Source organism: Trichosurus vulpecula, chromosome 8, assembly GCF_011100635.1.
Source record: "Trichosurus vulpecula isolate mTriVul1 chromosome 8, mTriVul1.pri, whole genome shotgun sequence".
Classification (NCBI taxonomy): Eukaryota; Metazoa; Chordata; class Mammalia; order Diprotodontia; family Phalangeridae; genus Trichosurus; species Trichosurus vulpecula.
Genome location: NC_050580.1, coordinates 255,828,801 through 255,846,749, shown reverse-complemented (window position 1 = coordinate 255,846,749; position 17,949 = coordinate 255,828,801). Strand labels below are relative to the sequence as shown.

Below are 17,949 nucleotides of genomic sequence, written 5' to 3'. Positions count from 1 at the left end.
CCTTGCCTGTGAGCCTTCAATGTTGGACTGGTGCCTTGTACATGGATGGGTGGGCAGCTATAAATGTTTGTAATTGGGCAGACTTCAATAGATGATATAACTCGTTAGAGCCAGAAGAGAACTTAGAAATCATCTGCATCAGGTGGTTTCTTAAAGTTGACTTAGGGATTGAGTTTTTTTCTTTTTCTCTCTGCTCAGACCCCATTTGGTAGAGGGTGCAAATAAGCCCCCAGATGGCCAAGAGGCAGATCACAGATTAAGACAAAACAAAACAAAACGAGGTATTGCAGTATAGGAGAAAGAGGAAAATCCTGTTCCTCACCCTTACTGGTGTGACTGTGAGCAAGCCACTTAACCTTGCTTGTCTATTAAATGGTTAATAAGTGAGCCATGATTTTCTTCCATTTTTGTGAGAAAAGCACTTGTTGTTCACTCATGTCCAACTCTTCACGACCCCATTTGGGATTTTCTTGGTAAAGATACTGGAGTGGTTTGCCATTTCTTTCTCCAGCTCATTTTACAGATGAGGAAACTGAGGCAAACAGGGTTAAGTGACTTGCCCAGGGTCACACAGCTAGGAAATGTTTGAGGCCAGATTTGAACTCAGGAAGATGAGTCTTCCTGACTTCAGGCCCAGCGCTCTGTCCACTGTGCCACCTAGCTGCCCAAGAAAAACACTAGAAAACACGTAAAGCACTATAGAAACAAATATTATCATTAAGCAGAAAAGAGACAAGAGTTTGCACACTGGATGACCTCAATTCTATGTTGCGTACACAGATGGCAGCTACCACAGGAGAAGCAATTTAAGAATGTAACAAGGAGGGGCAGCTAGGTGGCCAAGTGAGTAGGGCACCAGCCCTGGAGTCAGGAGAACCTGAGTTCAAATATGGCAAATATGACCTCGGACACTTGACACACTTACTAGCTGTGTGACCTTGGGCAAGTCACTTAACCCCAATTGCCCTGCCTTCCTCCCCACCCCCAAAAAACTCACAAAAATATAAAAAAAAAAAGAATATCACAGAGGGTTACAAATGCATGGTATATGCCTCGTTTGGGCACGGGCAGATAGCCCGGCTATGGGAAAAGAGAAAAGCCCCAAATTTCTGACCCACTTGACTCTTTGGGACCTTGTCTGAGTGCTCGACTTTGAATGTCAACACTGATTCTAGCTGTGTGACCGGCTTCCTCATCCATGAAGGGGTCACAGCAATACCTGTAGAACCTACCTACTTTGTGAGGTTGTTGTGACGATCAGAGGAAATCGGATTTCTTCCCAACCATGTTGTGAGCTGTCCCCACTTCACGGGAGCCAAGAACAGTTACATGGGCATTTTTACGTGGTCACTAAGTAGTAGAGATGGGATGAGAGCCAGATCTCTTGCCTCCTCCTTGAAGGCTCCTCTGATTGATTGTGGCTTACATTAAATCTATCCAAGTTTTGAATTTTAATGGCATCCATATCAGGGCAGCTAGGTAACTCGGCAGATAGAGTGAATTTCTGGCCTGGAGTCAAGAAGATTCATCTTCCTACATTCAAATCTGACCTCAGACCCTCACTAGCCATGTGACCCTGGGCAAGTCACTTAACCCTGTTTGCCTCAGTTTCCTCATCTGTGAAGTGAGCTCCAGTGTCTCTCCCAAGAAAACCCCAAATGGGGACACGACGAGTCCGACATGACTGAAAAAGGAGGGAACTGACTGAATCATCCATGTCACAAAATGTTGTACTTGAGTGTACACTTGTTTTACTCTTCTCTAGTTGTTGCATGTCTTGTAAGCCTTGCTGCCCCAACTGTAGTGTAAGTTCCCCAAAGAGGGGAAATGTGTCATTTACTTTTTGTCTACATGAGGCTTAGGTCAGTACTAAACTTATAGCAAAGACCATCTCATCAGTATTTGACTTAAAATAAGCAGGTCGCCAGTAACTCTCCACAAATTGTGATCTTCTCCAGGGCAGAAGCCAGTCTATGCATGAAGTCAGTCCATGGAATAGCCCTTACTGAGTTCTGATTTAGTTCCCAGAGCTGACTCGTTGTGTGCCTTGGACCAAACCATTCCATTTCCCTGCGCCTCTGGGGGAGATAAGGAGCTAGCTAGTTATGGTTTGGAGAGCTGATTTTCAGAGGTAGGTAACGGATGTGACTGTAAGACCCATTGCTAAAGAGGAAGTGCTATGCAATGCTACTAACCAAAAGGGTGGCTATTCAGCTGTGCTTGGGCCTGGGGCACACACATGTCAAGCTCTTTTAGGAGAAAGAGACACACTTAAACACTGCCTAGTCTTTCCAAATAGATTTCCAGAAAGGGCAGACCAAGCATGCCCAAGGCAGAAATCCAGTCAAAAAATGATAGTGACAAGAAGCAAAATTCTAAGATTCCACGGTTCTTTAATTCTGAAAATTCTGTGAGTTTCCATGATTCCATGAATCTCAAATCCTAAGACTCTACAGTTCTAAGATTTCATTCATGCCTTAAACAATCAATGATTAAGGGCCTACACTATGTACAAGGAACTTTCATAGGGTGGGGGGGGAGGGCAATATGATATTTATATAGATAAATAAGGGCAAAACAGGAGAGAGAGAGACAGAGAGAGAGAGAACAAACTAAAAGTAGGGGTTCAAGAAAGGCCTTCTAAAGAGGGTAATGGTACCTGAGCAGAGCCCTTAAGGAAACTAAAGATTCTGAGGAGCAGCGGTGAAGAGGGGGAGCCAAAGGCATGAAAGCAGGAAGAACAGTGAATTAATAAGTCTGGCAAATTTGAGCCAGCTCCCCTGTCTCCAAGGCCAATACTTTCTCCACTACAACATGCTGTCTTGTCATTTACTGAAGGTCAAAGAAAATAGGAAGTCACTTTTCCATTCTTACCATTATCAATAATGTAATAAGTCGATTATAGTACTTCTATTAAATATTTTAGTAGTAGTAGTAGTAGCATTAGACCAAGTAATAAGTAGAATATAGAGTATCTGTGCTCGAGGAGGCCTAGAAACCAATCCAGTCTGGGGGTTCTTAACCTTTTTTGTGGCATGGACCCCTTTGGCTATCTGGGGAATCCCTATGGATCCTGTCTCAGAATAATGGTTTTAAATGCACAGGATGGGGGGGTGGAGCCAAGATGGCAGAGTAAATGCACAGGATTACAAAGGAAACCAATTATATTGAAATAGTTATTTTTTAAAAATCAAGTTCACCTACCCCAGGTTAAGAACCTCAATCTAGTCCAATTCCTTCATCTGACAGAAGAGCAAGTAAGGCCCAGAAAGGTGCCATGATATTTCTAGTGTCCCAGGACAGATGTAGGGTCAGAACCTAAATCTCTTCTCTCAGGAGACTATTTTACCCTCTACATCCTTCCTTTTCCCTGTTCGAAGGCAATCTGGAAACATTTTTCTCTTATGTTAAAAAGAAAAAAGATTCCTCTCTGCACCCAGGCTGAAATTTCATTTTACAGCTCGGAGAACATCATCCCATCTTTCCTTGTGTTCTAGATCTTCTTGGTCCGGCGGGAGAGCCATCTCAAGCACATGATCCTTTCGGTCCATTTCCCTTCCCTGAATGAGACTCTTTCAGATGTGCTGGAATACAACATTAAAGAAGAAAAGTCAAGTAAGTATATAAACCTTTCCTTTTCTGGCCTTGGACCAACAAGCTGCATTAGTCACCTTCTAACCACAAGCACTCACTGACGAGCGCCTGATGGTGTTTAAATTAGGAGAAAATGATGTCTTCAGCAGTCACAGCTGACCAGAGTTTCCTCTGGCCTCAAGTCAAGAAGGGCTGCTCTGAATCTGATGCATCACTTTAATTTGCACCTGCCAATGTCATGGGTTATTTTCCCTGCCTCTGTAGAACTTTCTTTCATTTTCAAGAAGCCAAAGGTAAGAAAGCAGCCATTTAAGGGACAGGAAAATCGAATTGGGAGACAGGATGACTGGGTATCAGTCCCTGCTTCATTACTAACTCACAACACGACCTTGGGCAAGTCATAGATTCTTAAAACTAGAAGGAACCTGAGAGGTTCATTTATTTTAACCCACACCTGAAGCATGAATCACCTCTTTAACATTCCAGTTGTCCGCTACCCCATCCCCGCAAGTGGCCGTAACAATTTTCCTTTCCTTACTTTAGATCTTATGATTATTCTATGAACCTAGGTGTTTGCTAGAAGGTTCTCGCTATTGTTTGGCAGTGGTCAAAAGAGAGGTGATAAATTTTTGATTTTTGATTTCCCAATGACACGTTAATTACTCTAGGTTATTTCTTCATATCTGATTTCTTTGTTTTTATTAAGTTTTTGTTGAGAACTTTTTCTTTACATCACCGTAATTTCATTTACTGTCTCTCTCCTGTCCCTCCTAGATAGCAATCCTGTATAACAAATATCACTTGTTAAAGACGAAAAGGGAGGAAAAAAATCAGCATAGCTGATCAATAAATTGAAATATTCTGAGAACATGTGCCATGCACAACACTTGTGAACTCCACCTTTGAAGTGGAGTGAGATGGAAGTGTTTCCTCATACCTCTCTCAGGCCATACTTGTTCTTTGTAATTTTTGCCCTCTTCACTTTTGTGTTTTCTTGTGTAGTTCACGTTGTTGTAGTCATTTTGTATATTTATTTCTTGGTTCTGCTTACTTCAGTCTGCATCAGTCCATGTAGATCCTTTCACATTTCTCTGTGTTTATTGCATTCATTATTTCTTAGAGCTCAGTAATATTTAATCATATTCATGTACCATAATTTGTTAAGCTGCTCCCAGATTGAGGAGTGTCTATTTTGTTTCTAAATTACCTTGCTATCACAAAAAGTGTAACTATAAATATTTGGATGCATATTGGAACTTTCTTCCTATCAATGGACTCCTTGGAGTACAATCATAGTAATGGGTGGAATCTCTGGGTCATTTTATTTGCAGACCTCCAAACTGATTTCCAAAACAGTTGTATTGATTCTCATAACTCCACCAACAATGTACTTGTGTGCCCACCTTCCCACAACTGCCCCAACATTACCTATTCTCATCTTTTTATCATCAGGACCACTAGGTTGCACAGTAGATAGAATGCCAGGCAGTCAGGAAAATTCATCTTCCTAAGTTCAAATCCAGCCTCAGACACTTACTAGCTATATGACCCTGGGCAAGTCACTTAACTCTGTTTGCCTCAGTTTCTTCATCTGTAAAATGAGCTAGAGAAGGAAATGGCAACACGTGACCCTCGGCAAGTCACTTAACCCTGTTTGTCTGTTTCTTCATCTGTAAAGGAGAAGGAGATGACAAACCACTCCAGTATCTCTGCCAAGAAAACCCCAAATGGGGTCACAAAGAGTCTAACAGGACTGAAAGGTCTGAACAACCGACTTCTCAAAAGCCAATGTGGCACAGAGGAAGGAGTGCTAGATGTAGAATTACCTTACATTTAGTTCATAGATATTTTGCATATACTTACGTACGTATATGTGTTATTCTGCTTTTGAGAGCAAGTAGTTTCATTTTTGTCTTTGAATCTCTATCTCTTTGTACATAACAAGTTGAAATAGAAGTTGCCACTGAAATTCTTAAGGTGTAATTATGGAGATGTGGATTTGAAAAGTAAGAAAAAATTAGGGCTTTCTATCTATGCAAGTTGGGCAGCAAGGTAGCGCAGTAGATAAGCAATGGACTTGGAGTGAGGAAGATCTGGGTTCAAATCCAGCCTCAGACACATACTAGCTGTACGACCTTGGACAAGTCACTTAACTGCTGTCTACCTCAGTTTCCTTATCCCTCAAAATGGGGAAAATAATGCCACCTAAAGTGCCACGTAAATGCTAGCTATTATCATTAGCATCATCCCTCCACCAATGCATACACTGGGTATATTGAAGTGTGGAAACCTCATAACTGCCAGGCCAGATTTGGCAGAGTGTTGGGAGATGGGGCAGAGGAGAGCGCAAAATACTATCAAAATGCAAAGAATTGTTGTTGTTTTTATTTGAAACCTTCACTAGACTGTTTCTTCAATGCCTTATCATTTTATGGGGTTGACTTCTTGGCACATTAGAGCAACACAGGGCCTGACAGGGCCTGCCAGGGTAAAAAGGCTTTGAGTATGAATCTAGTGTCATCCAAGGTCCAGCCTAGGAAGTAGAAAAAGGTTCCCTTGGGCAGCTAGGTGACACAGTGGATCGAACGCTACACCTAGACTCGGTTCAGATCCAGCCTTCAGACATTTACTAGCCATGGGACCCCAAGGAAGTCATTCAGTCTCTTTCTGCCTCAGTTTCCCCATCTGTAAAATGGATAGAATAATAACACTTAACCTCCCAGGATTGTTGAGAGGATCGAGTGAGAACATATTTATAAAACATATTGCGAAGCTTGAAAGCCTTTCGTAAATGGCCAGAGTGCTGACCACGAGGCGGAGAGGAGGATTCTGCATCAGCCGAGAGAATCCTCACGAATGAAATCACGGCTTGTTTGGTTCTTTGTTTGGTTTGGTTTTTTGAGTCACGTATTAAAGGAGAAGCATTATTTGGAAAGTGATTCCTAGAGAATGTCGAAGCTTGGGAGGAACATTAGAGATCCTCTGGTGCAGTTCCCTCATTTTATCGATGAGGAAACAGAAGCCCAGGGAGATGTCGTGATTGTGTCAAGGAATCTGGGTCCCAGGTCCAGGTCTACTGACTCCAAATCTGATTCTCTTTCCCATACACTGAGCTGCCATCAGTATGAGGGTGTGAGCTGAATAGGCATCTCACTCCTTAAAATGGATGAAACTTCCCTAGCCTCTTGGACAACTTCTCCAAGGTCTGGGTTCACTCCTCTTTGCTTGTTGAGCTGTTAGTGAATACTTTGGCTTCGAAGCCGGCTAATTCCCTTCTCTCGTCATAAATTGAGTTTTCACCACGTGAGATAGTCTCTCCAGACCCTCCTCTTCCTCTGTCTGTTGCTGCAATTTATTATGGATAATAAATGATAAGTGACATTTATATAGCAAAGGTTTACAAAGTACTTTATACATATCATCTCGCTTGATGTCCATAACAACCCTATAAAGCAGATGCTATTATAAACCCCATTTTACAGATAAAGAAAATGAAAGGGGGTTTAAGTGACTTGCCCAGGGCCATATGGCTAGAAGGTAACCGAGGAAGGATTTGAACTCAGGTCTTTCTGAATATAAGTCTAATACATATTGATAGATAGATAGTTAAATAGATAGACAGATAGATAGACAGACAGCTAGATACTGAATAGAAGTCATATATCTATTTCTATCTATATCTCTGTCTGTATATCCATTACTATACTTAGATGTTTCTAGGTTATAGGGATAATTGCAACTCCACAAATATCAATCAATATTTATTGAATGGTTGGTATGTTTTGCACCATGCTAGGTCATGGTAAAGATGTGGATAGATAAGACAGGGTTACTTCCCTGGAGACGCTAGCAGTACCCAGGAAGAGAAAAGACGTACACGTGAAAAATTAGTTGACAACCTTAGATAGCATGGGAGATTAAACTACTGCATTCAGTTCTGGGTACCTTGTTATAGAAAGAACATTGATACGCTAGAGCGGCCCGAAAGTAACCAGTATAGCAACAGTCCTAAGATCCTATCATGAGCATTGGCTATGAGAGAAATGATTATTTCTCTCTTACATTGATAACTATTCACTATTGCAGAGATCCAGGATTTTTTCCCTTCCTCTTTCCTCATTCTTTAGCAGGTCAAATCAGCCCCTGAAGAACAGAGCTGAGAATGAGATTGGATTTAATGTTCTCCTGAGTTTTGTTCAGACCCCACCCAAGTGGGGAGGCCAATCACTGTGTTCTACAGCCCCTCCTTAGAATAGGTCCACTTCTAGTTACAATATTTGTTCTCCTCATTAATTATTAACCAATCAGAGTTGACTGCCCTCTGTTGGGAACACCCACTCTTCCAAGGCCATATAAGGGTCAATAGGCTGCCATGATCCATCTTGGTTCAGGAGAGATGGCCAAACGACCATAATTAATAAAGTGAAGGCATTGGGGGTGTGTAGCCAGGAGAAGAGAAGAATGAGGGCAGTGTTGTTGTTAAGTTGTTTCAGTCATGTCCAATCGTCCATGATCTCGTTTGGGGTTTTGTTGGCAAAGATACTGGAGGGGTTTGCCACTTCCTTCTCCAGCTCATTTGACAAATGAGGAAACAGAGGCAAGCGGGGTGAAGTGACTGGCCAGCTAGGAAGTGTCTGAGGTCACATTTGAACTCAGGTCCTTCTGACTCTGGGCCATCTAGCTTCCCTCAGCTGTCTATTTGAAGCGCTATCACTTGACTTGTCCTTTCTGGTCTGTTTGGCCGCAGAGGACAAGTTAAAATTTCTATGTAGAAGTTACAAAGGGGCAGACTTAGTGTAAAGTAAAACTTCTAACAGTAAGAGCTATCCCAGAGTAGGAGTGTCTGCCTCAAAGCGTCAGACACAACTGAAAAACGACTGACTGAAACATTTATATAGTGTCTACTGTGTGCTGGGTAATCACAAATATTATCTCATTGATCCTCACAACCACTGTGGAGGTGAGCACTGTTATCCCCATTTTACAGATGAGGAAACTGAGGCAGATAGTTAAGCAACTTGACCATGGTCTCTGTGTCTGAGGCCAGATTTGAATTCCGGTCTTCCCGACTCTGCCTGTCTTTGCATCACCAGGGTCCAGAACAAGAGTGGGACTCATGTACGCTGAATAACTGACTAATTGATACTATAAATATATCTCAAAACTGAGATTTGAACCCAAATATCTTTTTAATTTTTTTTATTTTTTAAATTTTTGTTTTTGTTTTTGAGGGGGGAAGGCAGGGCAATTGGGGTTAAGTGACTTGCCCAAGGTCACACAGCTAGTAAGTGTGTCAAGTGTCTGAGGCCAGATTTGAACTCAGGTCCTTCTGACTCCAGGGCCTGTGCTCTACTCACTGCTCCACCTAGCTGCCCCTGAACCCAAATATCTTGACTCTAAGCAGGACTCATTTTGTTACACCAATTTGACTTTCTAGTCTTATGACTTTAATTAAAGAGAAAGCTTCACATTGGTGTCTATGGTTTTTGATGGTGTGTGTTTTGTCATGGTCCACCACCACCACCCACCTCCCACCTCCCCACCCCATCCATTTTGTTATTCTCACAGAAACTGTGTGGAAACTAGACATGTTTTGTGTAGATGGACTTGTTGGAAGCCAAGATTATTCTCCCGAGGAATGCAAATGTCTTATTTCTTTTGCAAAATGCAAAACCGGGCCAAATCTATCAACTCTATTTTATGCCCCAATGAGATGTCTTCTCAACCTCTCTGGACCTCAGTGACTCAAAATTGCTTCCCTGAGGAAGTAAAGACCCAGCCTTAGTGGATTCAGAATAGAAATCACAGTGCCCACAATGCTGCCCATGCAGTTTCGCAAATAGGAAGTTGTGGGCATCTTTAAAGCAGTTACATGGCCTAGTGGAAAATACAGTGGCCTGGAAGTAAGAGACTTGAGTGCTAATTCTCCCCTTGGCTCTCATACTAACTTGCATTATGAATGTAAGCGATTCACTCAACCCCTCTGGGCCTCAGTTTCCTCATATTAAAAATGGGGATAATAATATTATGACCTCATCTCTTCATGGGATTATTGTGGGAATCAAATGAGAGCACAAAACCAAAATCATACAGAGGTCAAAGGGGCTCTAATGGTGTAAGGGGTCATTTTTTGAGGAAATGTCTTAATCCTGACCCCACACGTCCTGAATATCCATGCCCTCTGCCTTTCTCTGCAGACCAATTAGTAAATTGGGAAGCTGTGCTATAACAGTCGCCTACTTCTTGTTTTTGCCTCTCCACAAAACTACAGAGGTATTCAGACGAGAGGTTTATTGGAAAGTACCCACTAAATGGACAAGCAGGTTACAGCAATATGGTTCTTTCTCTCTCTCTCCCTATCTCCAGAGGATCAAAGAGTCCTTTGTACTTTTAGGGAGCTGGAAATCCTCATCCTGTTATGTATTATTGCTTTTCACAATATCATGTTGTTACTTCCCCCTTCAATCTTGGTTCTCACTGTGGAAACTTTCTGGATTCCTTAGTGGAATTTTCCCTAACGGAATGTTCCATTAATTCACTCATCATCCCTGTTCCAAGCCCCCTTTTCTTTTTCTTAGCACCTGCAAAAGTAGGGTTCACCTATGATCCAAGAACCGTAGAATGTTTTAGTAGGTTTTTATTGATAGTTTTGCTTTTTCCACTGTTTGGATTTCTCCTTGTATCCTTCCCACTCACCCCTTCCAGAGAGTCATCCCTTGTAGCAAAGACTTTTTTTAACAGAAAAAAAAGGAGGTAGGAGAAAAAAATAATTCAGTAAAATCTATAACATCAAAAAAGTCTTCAAAGGTAGAAGCAGTATCAGATGTCATCTAGTACAATCCACTCCTAATCCATTCATTAAGCAAACATTTATTAACCATCTGCTGAGTGCAGAACATTGTGCTCAGGACTAGAGGAGATGTAGAGTTTTGAGAAAACACAGTCTGTGTCCTCATGGAGCTTACAGTCTAGGGGTAGAATGAGACACAAAGATACCTATGATTGGGGGTGTGCTAGAGCCAGCTGAAGCTGAGATGATTGCCAAATTTTCCATGTGAGCATTTACACCTTGGAAAGGTTACAAATCAAGGCTTGACTTATTATTTGGTGATTGCCTAGACTTAAGAAAATGATGGAGAAAATATCAATAATACAGATTAAACTTAAAAGTGCATCTTACATATTTTTTCCACAGAACTGATTGTCAAATATTTACTAGCACATCCATTATTAATGTATGATATAAGTGTGTACTATATAACCACTGCACACATAATATTAATATATCATGTATCATATATAATATGTATATAAAATATAGCCACAGCAACTTAATATATATATATATCACATATAGTATGTATATGATGTATACCTGCAGCAATACAATATTAATGTATAATATTAATGATAAGTATAATTACTGTGATGTGTAGGTTGTCTCTGTATCTATCCAGAACGAGGACATCCAGCTTCCTCTTGAGTAATGGACATTTAACCTGTAGATTCTATTCTCCATTAACCAAAAACAAGTCACAACTACCAAATCCTAACATAGAGTAGGAAAGAGCTGCATATACCATTCTTACACCAGTGTCACTTTCAGAAATTCTAGAAAGTTCCCTTGGAGGAGGGAGGATTTGTTAAGAGAACAGGAGAGGGAAGTAGGGTAGATAGAGTCTGAACAATTTACACCTCTGACTTATGCTTTATTTCCTTTCCTCTTTTAACAGAGGATGTATTTAAAATAAAGGACTTTGGAATTACCCTAACAGTCTGCCACGAAATATGATATTATAGACAAAGAGTCATCATTTCATTAAAGAGAAGTAGTAATGCATCTAGTCAGCCCAAGGAGACTTAATTGAATTGAATAGCATTCGGGTAGTACAGACTCAATGTGGAATTAGAAGGCCAGAGGTCCATGTCTGGCCATGCCACTAACTTAACGAGCTTTGTGACTTGGAGGGATTGATTAGCCTCTTCATCTGTAAGGGGGTTGGGTCAGAAAAGCCCTAAGAGCCTTCCCAACTCCCAACAGTGTGTTTTATAATCTAACGTTCTGTTGTCTAGTTCTAATGTCCAATGTGTTCTAATGTTCTGTGCTCTAAATTAGTCCCAGTTAAGGGACCCCACTGTTTACTACAGTTTACCAAAAGGCATCTATGGAGTTTCTTACAGGCATATCCTGTGATAAAACTGTTTGAAAAATAATACCCACAAGCTTGTGTTTGGGCCGAAACTTCTTCTTTAAGAAGGGAAGTCAGGCACATTAGTTGGTTTTGAGGACATGTGTGAGAGAGAAGAGGAATTATTTTCTTACGTGTAGCGAGTAGTAAATTAGAATGTGACCCAAGAAGAGAAGCTAGCAGTTATCTGAGAGGTGTGGGTTTGTTGGGTATTTTGGGGTGAGGTAACATAGCACATCCAATCAAGCAAGGTGTCATTATCCTCAAGTCATGCCAGAGCTCAGTGACATCACCCAAGGCTATTTCACTAAGACTTTGGCTGCACAGGTTATGAGCAGTAGAACAGGAGTCAGACATCCTGAATTCAGTCACAGATTTGGCGGCCATATTTCACACTCATTGATTCGTCTCTGGAGAATTTTGTAGTCATAGATCGCTTTCCTAATGTTGTATCATTAATCCCAGGGAGAACTCAATGTTAATTTAACACAAAATCAGCTCTGCTACTGGATCAAAATTCAACAGATATGTTGTGTTACATATGTTTAGGAGCTATGATATGCCTTTCAATGGGGCAGTTAGATAGTGAAGTAAATAGAGTACCAGGCCGGGAGTCAGTAAGACTCATCTTCCTGAGTTCAAATCTGGCCTCAGACTCTTACTAGTTGTAGGCAAGTCTAGGCAAGTCATTTAACCCTGCTGGCCTCAGTTTCCTCATCTGTAAAATGAGCTGGAGAAGGAAATGACAAATGACTCCAGTATCTTTGCCAAGAAAACCTCAAATGGGATCACAAAGTGTTAGACACAACTGAATAACAATAAAACCCATTTTCAAGGAAGGAGTGTGGTTTAGTAGCACTGTTCCCCCTCCTCTCCAAACTCATTTTTTGATAAAGCAGAGCAAAATGCTGTTTTTCGGAATAAGTCTCGAGCATCCTAGCAACCCCTAAACTTGGATTGAAAGACAAACACTGCTGTTAGAGAACTGAAACATGCTAGGTGTAGATAATTAAGACCACTGGGACATTGCTCATCTTGACAGAGCTTTATTACTTCCCCAACTCTCTTTCTGGGCCCTTCTGTCATCCAGAAAACCTCCTCATTCTTGGCTACTCTTCAAGAATCCTCAACATTTTGCAATTTGCAAATCTGTTAGTTGTCTATCCTGTTTTGGCAAAGCAGCCTAAAAATACTCCCCAGGAGGAGTCCTGATCTCTCTGTTGCCAGTTAATACACTATTCCTGTTTTCAGACTCTTAAATTCTAATCCAGATACTTCCTAAATATGGAACAGAGTCACATGAAAAAAGGACCTTCTATTCAGACTGAAGAGTCAAGAACTCTAATGGACCAAGCTGAAGGCATCAGAGATTCTGAGATGTCCAACAAGGAAGACAAATAGACAAATTCTGCTAGCATGAAAATGAAATGCTGGACAATTTTAATTTTACTTTGCCTGATCAAGAATTGAATTTGGAAAAGAGGAAGGGGAAAGAGCATATTTTAGCCTGAAAATCTGATACTCCATAATCCAGTTTCCAACCTAATGAAAAGCTTCCAGAATCATGTAGGTTTCAACGGTCAATCAATAATACTGATTATATGTTCTGATCTAGGGCCAAGTGCAGTGCCTGGCGCACAGTAGTTACTTAATAAGTGACTGTATCACCCTCTTGTTTGAAAACCTTCAATGGCTTCTTAGTGCCTTCTGAATAAAATCTAAACTCAGTCTGACATTCAAGGCCCTGACCTACCTCCCCAGCAGGTACTGTTGCATTTTTGTCTTTACATTCTCAGTACCTAGGACAGTGCCTGATGCACAGTAGGCACTTCATTCTTACTAAATGATCTCACACTACTCCCACCACATATCCTTGGCACCTTGCCAAACTAGGACTGCCAAATGACTCATCTCCCACACCCATCCCATACTGTCTTGCCTCCTTTCTTTTTTTTTCACATCTCAAATTCTACTCTCCTCCTCCTATACCCCTACTCCCTTTTGTTTCTATTGAAATCCTGCCTATCCACCAAGAATTATCTTAGATACCATCTCTAGTTAAAACTCTGGCACTAGATCTCTCATAACCCCCAACATTTAACTTTTGCTATGCATTTGTTATCATTTGATTTTTCTTAGGTTAGTTGTATACCTTATCTTTTCCAACTTCATTAGAAGAAGTGTTTTATTCTTCTTTGTACCTGCTTGACCTACATAAGGCTTGGTGCATAGCAGGGAAGGGGGTCATTATCTCTCTTTCTCTCTCTTTTTTTTTCTTTTTTTTGTAAATGAGGCAACCGTCATTCAGAGAGGGGAGGAGACTTTCCAAAGGTCCTACAGTCTCTAGTAAAAGGCAGCATTGGAAATGGAAAGGAAGACAGATGGTGCTACAGTCAAGATACCGGGATTAGAACCTCAGATTTACCACTTGAGCAAATCACTTGATTCTTCTAGGCCTTAGTTTTTTCCATCCAAAAAATGGAGAGTTGGAGTAGATGGCCTCCATGGTCCTTTTGAGCTCTAAATCTATGATTTTGGGATCTCAGGACCCCAAATGTAGCACATGCCCCTTTTTTCCATGCCAGACAACCTCAGCTCAATTTATTAAAATTTTAGTGAGGATCTTACATACACATTTCTGGCACTACCATTACCATAGTCCAGGCCTTCATCACCTCATGCCTGTTGTTGTTCTATTTTCAGTTGTGTCCAACTCTCTGTGACCCCATTTGAGATTGTCCTGGCAATGATACTAAAGTGGTTGGCCATTTCCTTCTCCGGCTCATTTTACAAATGAGGAAACTGAGGCAAACAGGGTTAAGTGACTTGCCCAGGGTCACACAGCTAATAACTATCTGAGGCCAGATTTGAACTCAGGAAGATGAGTCTTGCTGACTCCAGGCCCAGCACTTTATCTACTACACCACTTAGCTGCCCCTGCTTCATGCCTAGACTATTTCAGTAGCCCGATGGTTAGTCTCCCTCACTCAAATCTTTCTCCACTCTGTTCCATCTTCCACTCAGCTGTCTGATCTTTTTAAAGAGGTCTGACCATGTCACCACTAGCTCTCTCCCTTTATTCGATAAACTCTAGGGGCTTCCATTTATCTCCAGGTTCAAATATAAAATTCTGTTTGGCTTTTAAAGTTCTGCCCAACTTGTCTTACATCTTACTCTCTGCCATGTACCTTATGATCCAGTGATGCTGGGCTCCTGGCTGTTCCTTGAATGAGATGTTCCATTTCTCCACTGGACATTTTGGCTGGCCACCCCCATGCCTGGAACTCTGTTCTTCTGTATCACCACGGGTCCCACCTTCTGCTAGAAGCCCCTCCTAGTCCTCCTCATTCTTAATACCTTCCCTCTGAGATTATCTCCCATTTATTCTGGTCTGTGTCTTGTTAGTACATGACCGTTTGCATATTTTCTCCCTCATTGGACAGAGAGCCCCATGAAAGCTGTTTCCTGCCTTTCCTTGTAACCCCATTACTTTACACAGTGCCTGACACATAGTAGGTGCTTAGTAAATGCTTATTGACTTGTTGAGGGGCTACTGAGATGAGTAAGACCTAGTGGTTATCACCCTCAGGGAAGGTGGTACTAATATTGACTGCTATCATGAATTCTTCCTTATGACCTGGAACTCCAAATAGCCAAACTTTTTCAGTAGCTTTGAGCTAAATCATGAAATTCACCGGAGCCCTAGACCTCCACTGGCAGTGGACTCCAGGAGGGAGTCCAATTTGGCATCTCCCAGCGGAACCAAAACGAAACCTCTGTGGGGGAGGGGGAGTAATATCTGAAGAGGGCCTGTTCTCTAGCACCGAGGAAAAAAACAAAAACAAAAAACCACCCCAGGTGGCGGTTGCCATGGCAACCTCACAATCAGCATGTTGTAGCATACAAAAAGCTATGTGCTGGAGCCCAGACAGAGCCCAGAGCTGTCAGTCAGACCTAGTCATTTGCTTTTTTGGAGGGGGGGGAGGCATGTGGGAATGTGAGAGAAGGGACCTATTGACAATGACAATCAACACCTTCTTTCTAATTCATAGTCTTAAAAACTTACCTGAGGCACCAAGGTTAAGTGACTTGCCCAGGGTCACACAGCCAAGAGGTGGCAGGAATTGGACATCATAGAACAAAAATCTGTGGAATTAGAACGGGATTTCTATGAAATTCTAGATTCTGTGGAAATTGGAAGGGGCCTTTGTGGCCGTTTAGTCCAATCCATTATAACATACTAGCCCCTGGTTATCCAGCCTCTGCTTGAAGACCACCAAGGAGAGAGAACTATCCACCTCTTGAGGTAGTCTGTTGTTCCACTTTTGGATGGGTCTAAATGTTAAGAAGTTTTCCAAACATGATTTTTTTATTTAATTTTTCCAATTTAACAAAAATTTATCTTTCTCTTCCTTCTATCCCTCCCCTTGGAGAGAATAAAAAGGGGGAAATAAGCCCCTTGTAACAATTACGGAGAGCCAAGCCAAGCAAATTTCTCCGTTGGCCATGTCCAAAAACATTGCTCATTCTACACCCTGAGTCCATCTATCAGGAGGAAGGAGTAGGAAATTCATCATCTCTCCTCTGGAACTGAGGTTGTTCCTGATATTGGGATTAAATTTGTGGGTAAACTAGGTTTTGCAGTAGATACAATACCAGCTCTAGAGTCAGGAGGATCTGAGTTCAAATCCAGCCTCAGATACTTACTAGCTGTGTGACCCTGGGCAAGTCACTTAACCCTCATTGCCTCCTTCCTTCCTCCACCCCCCCAAAAAAGATTGCATTTGTCTTTTGCAACTTACACTCATTGCTCTCAATTTTGCCCTGAAGGGCTAATGAGAACCAACCTAATCCTTCCTCTACTTATAGGAAAATCGTATTCCAGAGTCTTCTGTTCTCTAAGCTAAATGTGCCCCATTTGTTCAACAAATCCTCATTTGGACCATAAAAATGGGAAAAAGACGCACATGTACAGAAATACTTATAGCAGCTCTTTTTGTGGTGGCCAAGAACTGGAAACTGAGGGGATGCCCATCAACTGGGGAATAGCTAAAGGAGTTGTGGTATATGAATGTAATGGAATACTACTGTGCCATAAGAAATAATGAGCAGGCAGACTTCAGAAAAACCTGGAAAAGACTTATATGAACTGAGTGAAATGAGCAGAACCAGGAGAACATTGTACACAGTAAGAGCCACACTGTGTGATGATTGACTTTGATAGCCTTAGCTCTTTTCAGCCCTGCAAGGATCTAAGACAAGGACTCAGGATGGAAAATGCCATCCACATCCAGAGAAAGTTCCAAACTCTGAATGCACATGGAAGCAGACTATTTTCTCTCTTTTTCTCGTTGTACTTACTTCTTCTTTCTCTATGTTTGCCCCATTGGTTCTAATTCTTCTTTACAACATGACTACTATGAATACGTTTAATATGAATGTGTATGTAGAGCCTATATCAGATTGCTTGCCGTCTTGGGGAGGGGAGGAGAGAGGAAGGGGGAGAAAATTTAGAACTCAAAATCTTATGGAAGTGAATGTTGAAAATAAGCAAGGAAGGAAGGAAGGAAGGAAGGAATAAATAAAAAAATTGGTTCCTCTTAAAATAAAAAAACCTAGGGGCAGGCAGGTGGCGCAGTGAGTAGAGCACTGGCCCTGGGGTCAGGAGGACCTGGGTTCAAATCCAACCTCAGACACTTGACACATTTACCAGCTGTGTGACCTTAGGCAAGTCACTTAACTCCAATTGCCCTGCCTTCCCCCCTACAAAAAAAAATAATAATAATAATGATAAAATAAAAAACCCCCAATCCTCATTTGACCAGAACCCAGGTGTTTCTTCCTGACTCCAAGGCCAGTTCTTTATTCACTATGCCATGTTGCCCTTTTAGAGTTTAACTTTAAAATAGGAGACAATTATAATGTGGTATGGGTTGATTTGGGCATGGGGAGGATGAGGATTCTGGATTCACCAACAGAAAGGCTGACTAAAGAAATAGCAGTCAGTATCTTCAAGGAAGGGCACAGAGACACCTAGGAGAACAGGCTTTACCCCAAGCGTGACCTAGTGCATAACAGAAACTCAGTTTCTCACCTCCACCCTCTTCCTGAGGACCAACAGCCTGGCCCCATTCTCTCTCAAATACCTTTAGCAATAAGAGCTTTC

The 17,949-nt window shown here is 41.6% G+C and overlaps 1 protein-coding gene across 1 annotated transcript in view; it reads left to right on the top strand.

Annotated features, from left to right (window-relative positions):
• The window catches only part of RIN3 (Ras and Rab interactor 3), a 149,143-nt gene that overhangs the window by 56,234 nt on the left and 74,960 nt on the right, over positions 1 to 17,949 (top strand). Inside the window, exon 3 of the mRNA XM_036735462.1 lies at positions 3,498 to 3,615. Coding sequence (XP_036591357.1) covers positions 3,498 to 3,615 — 118 coding nt within the window. The remainder of the gene's footprint in view (positions 1 to 3,497; positions 3,616 to 17,949) is intronic.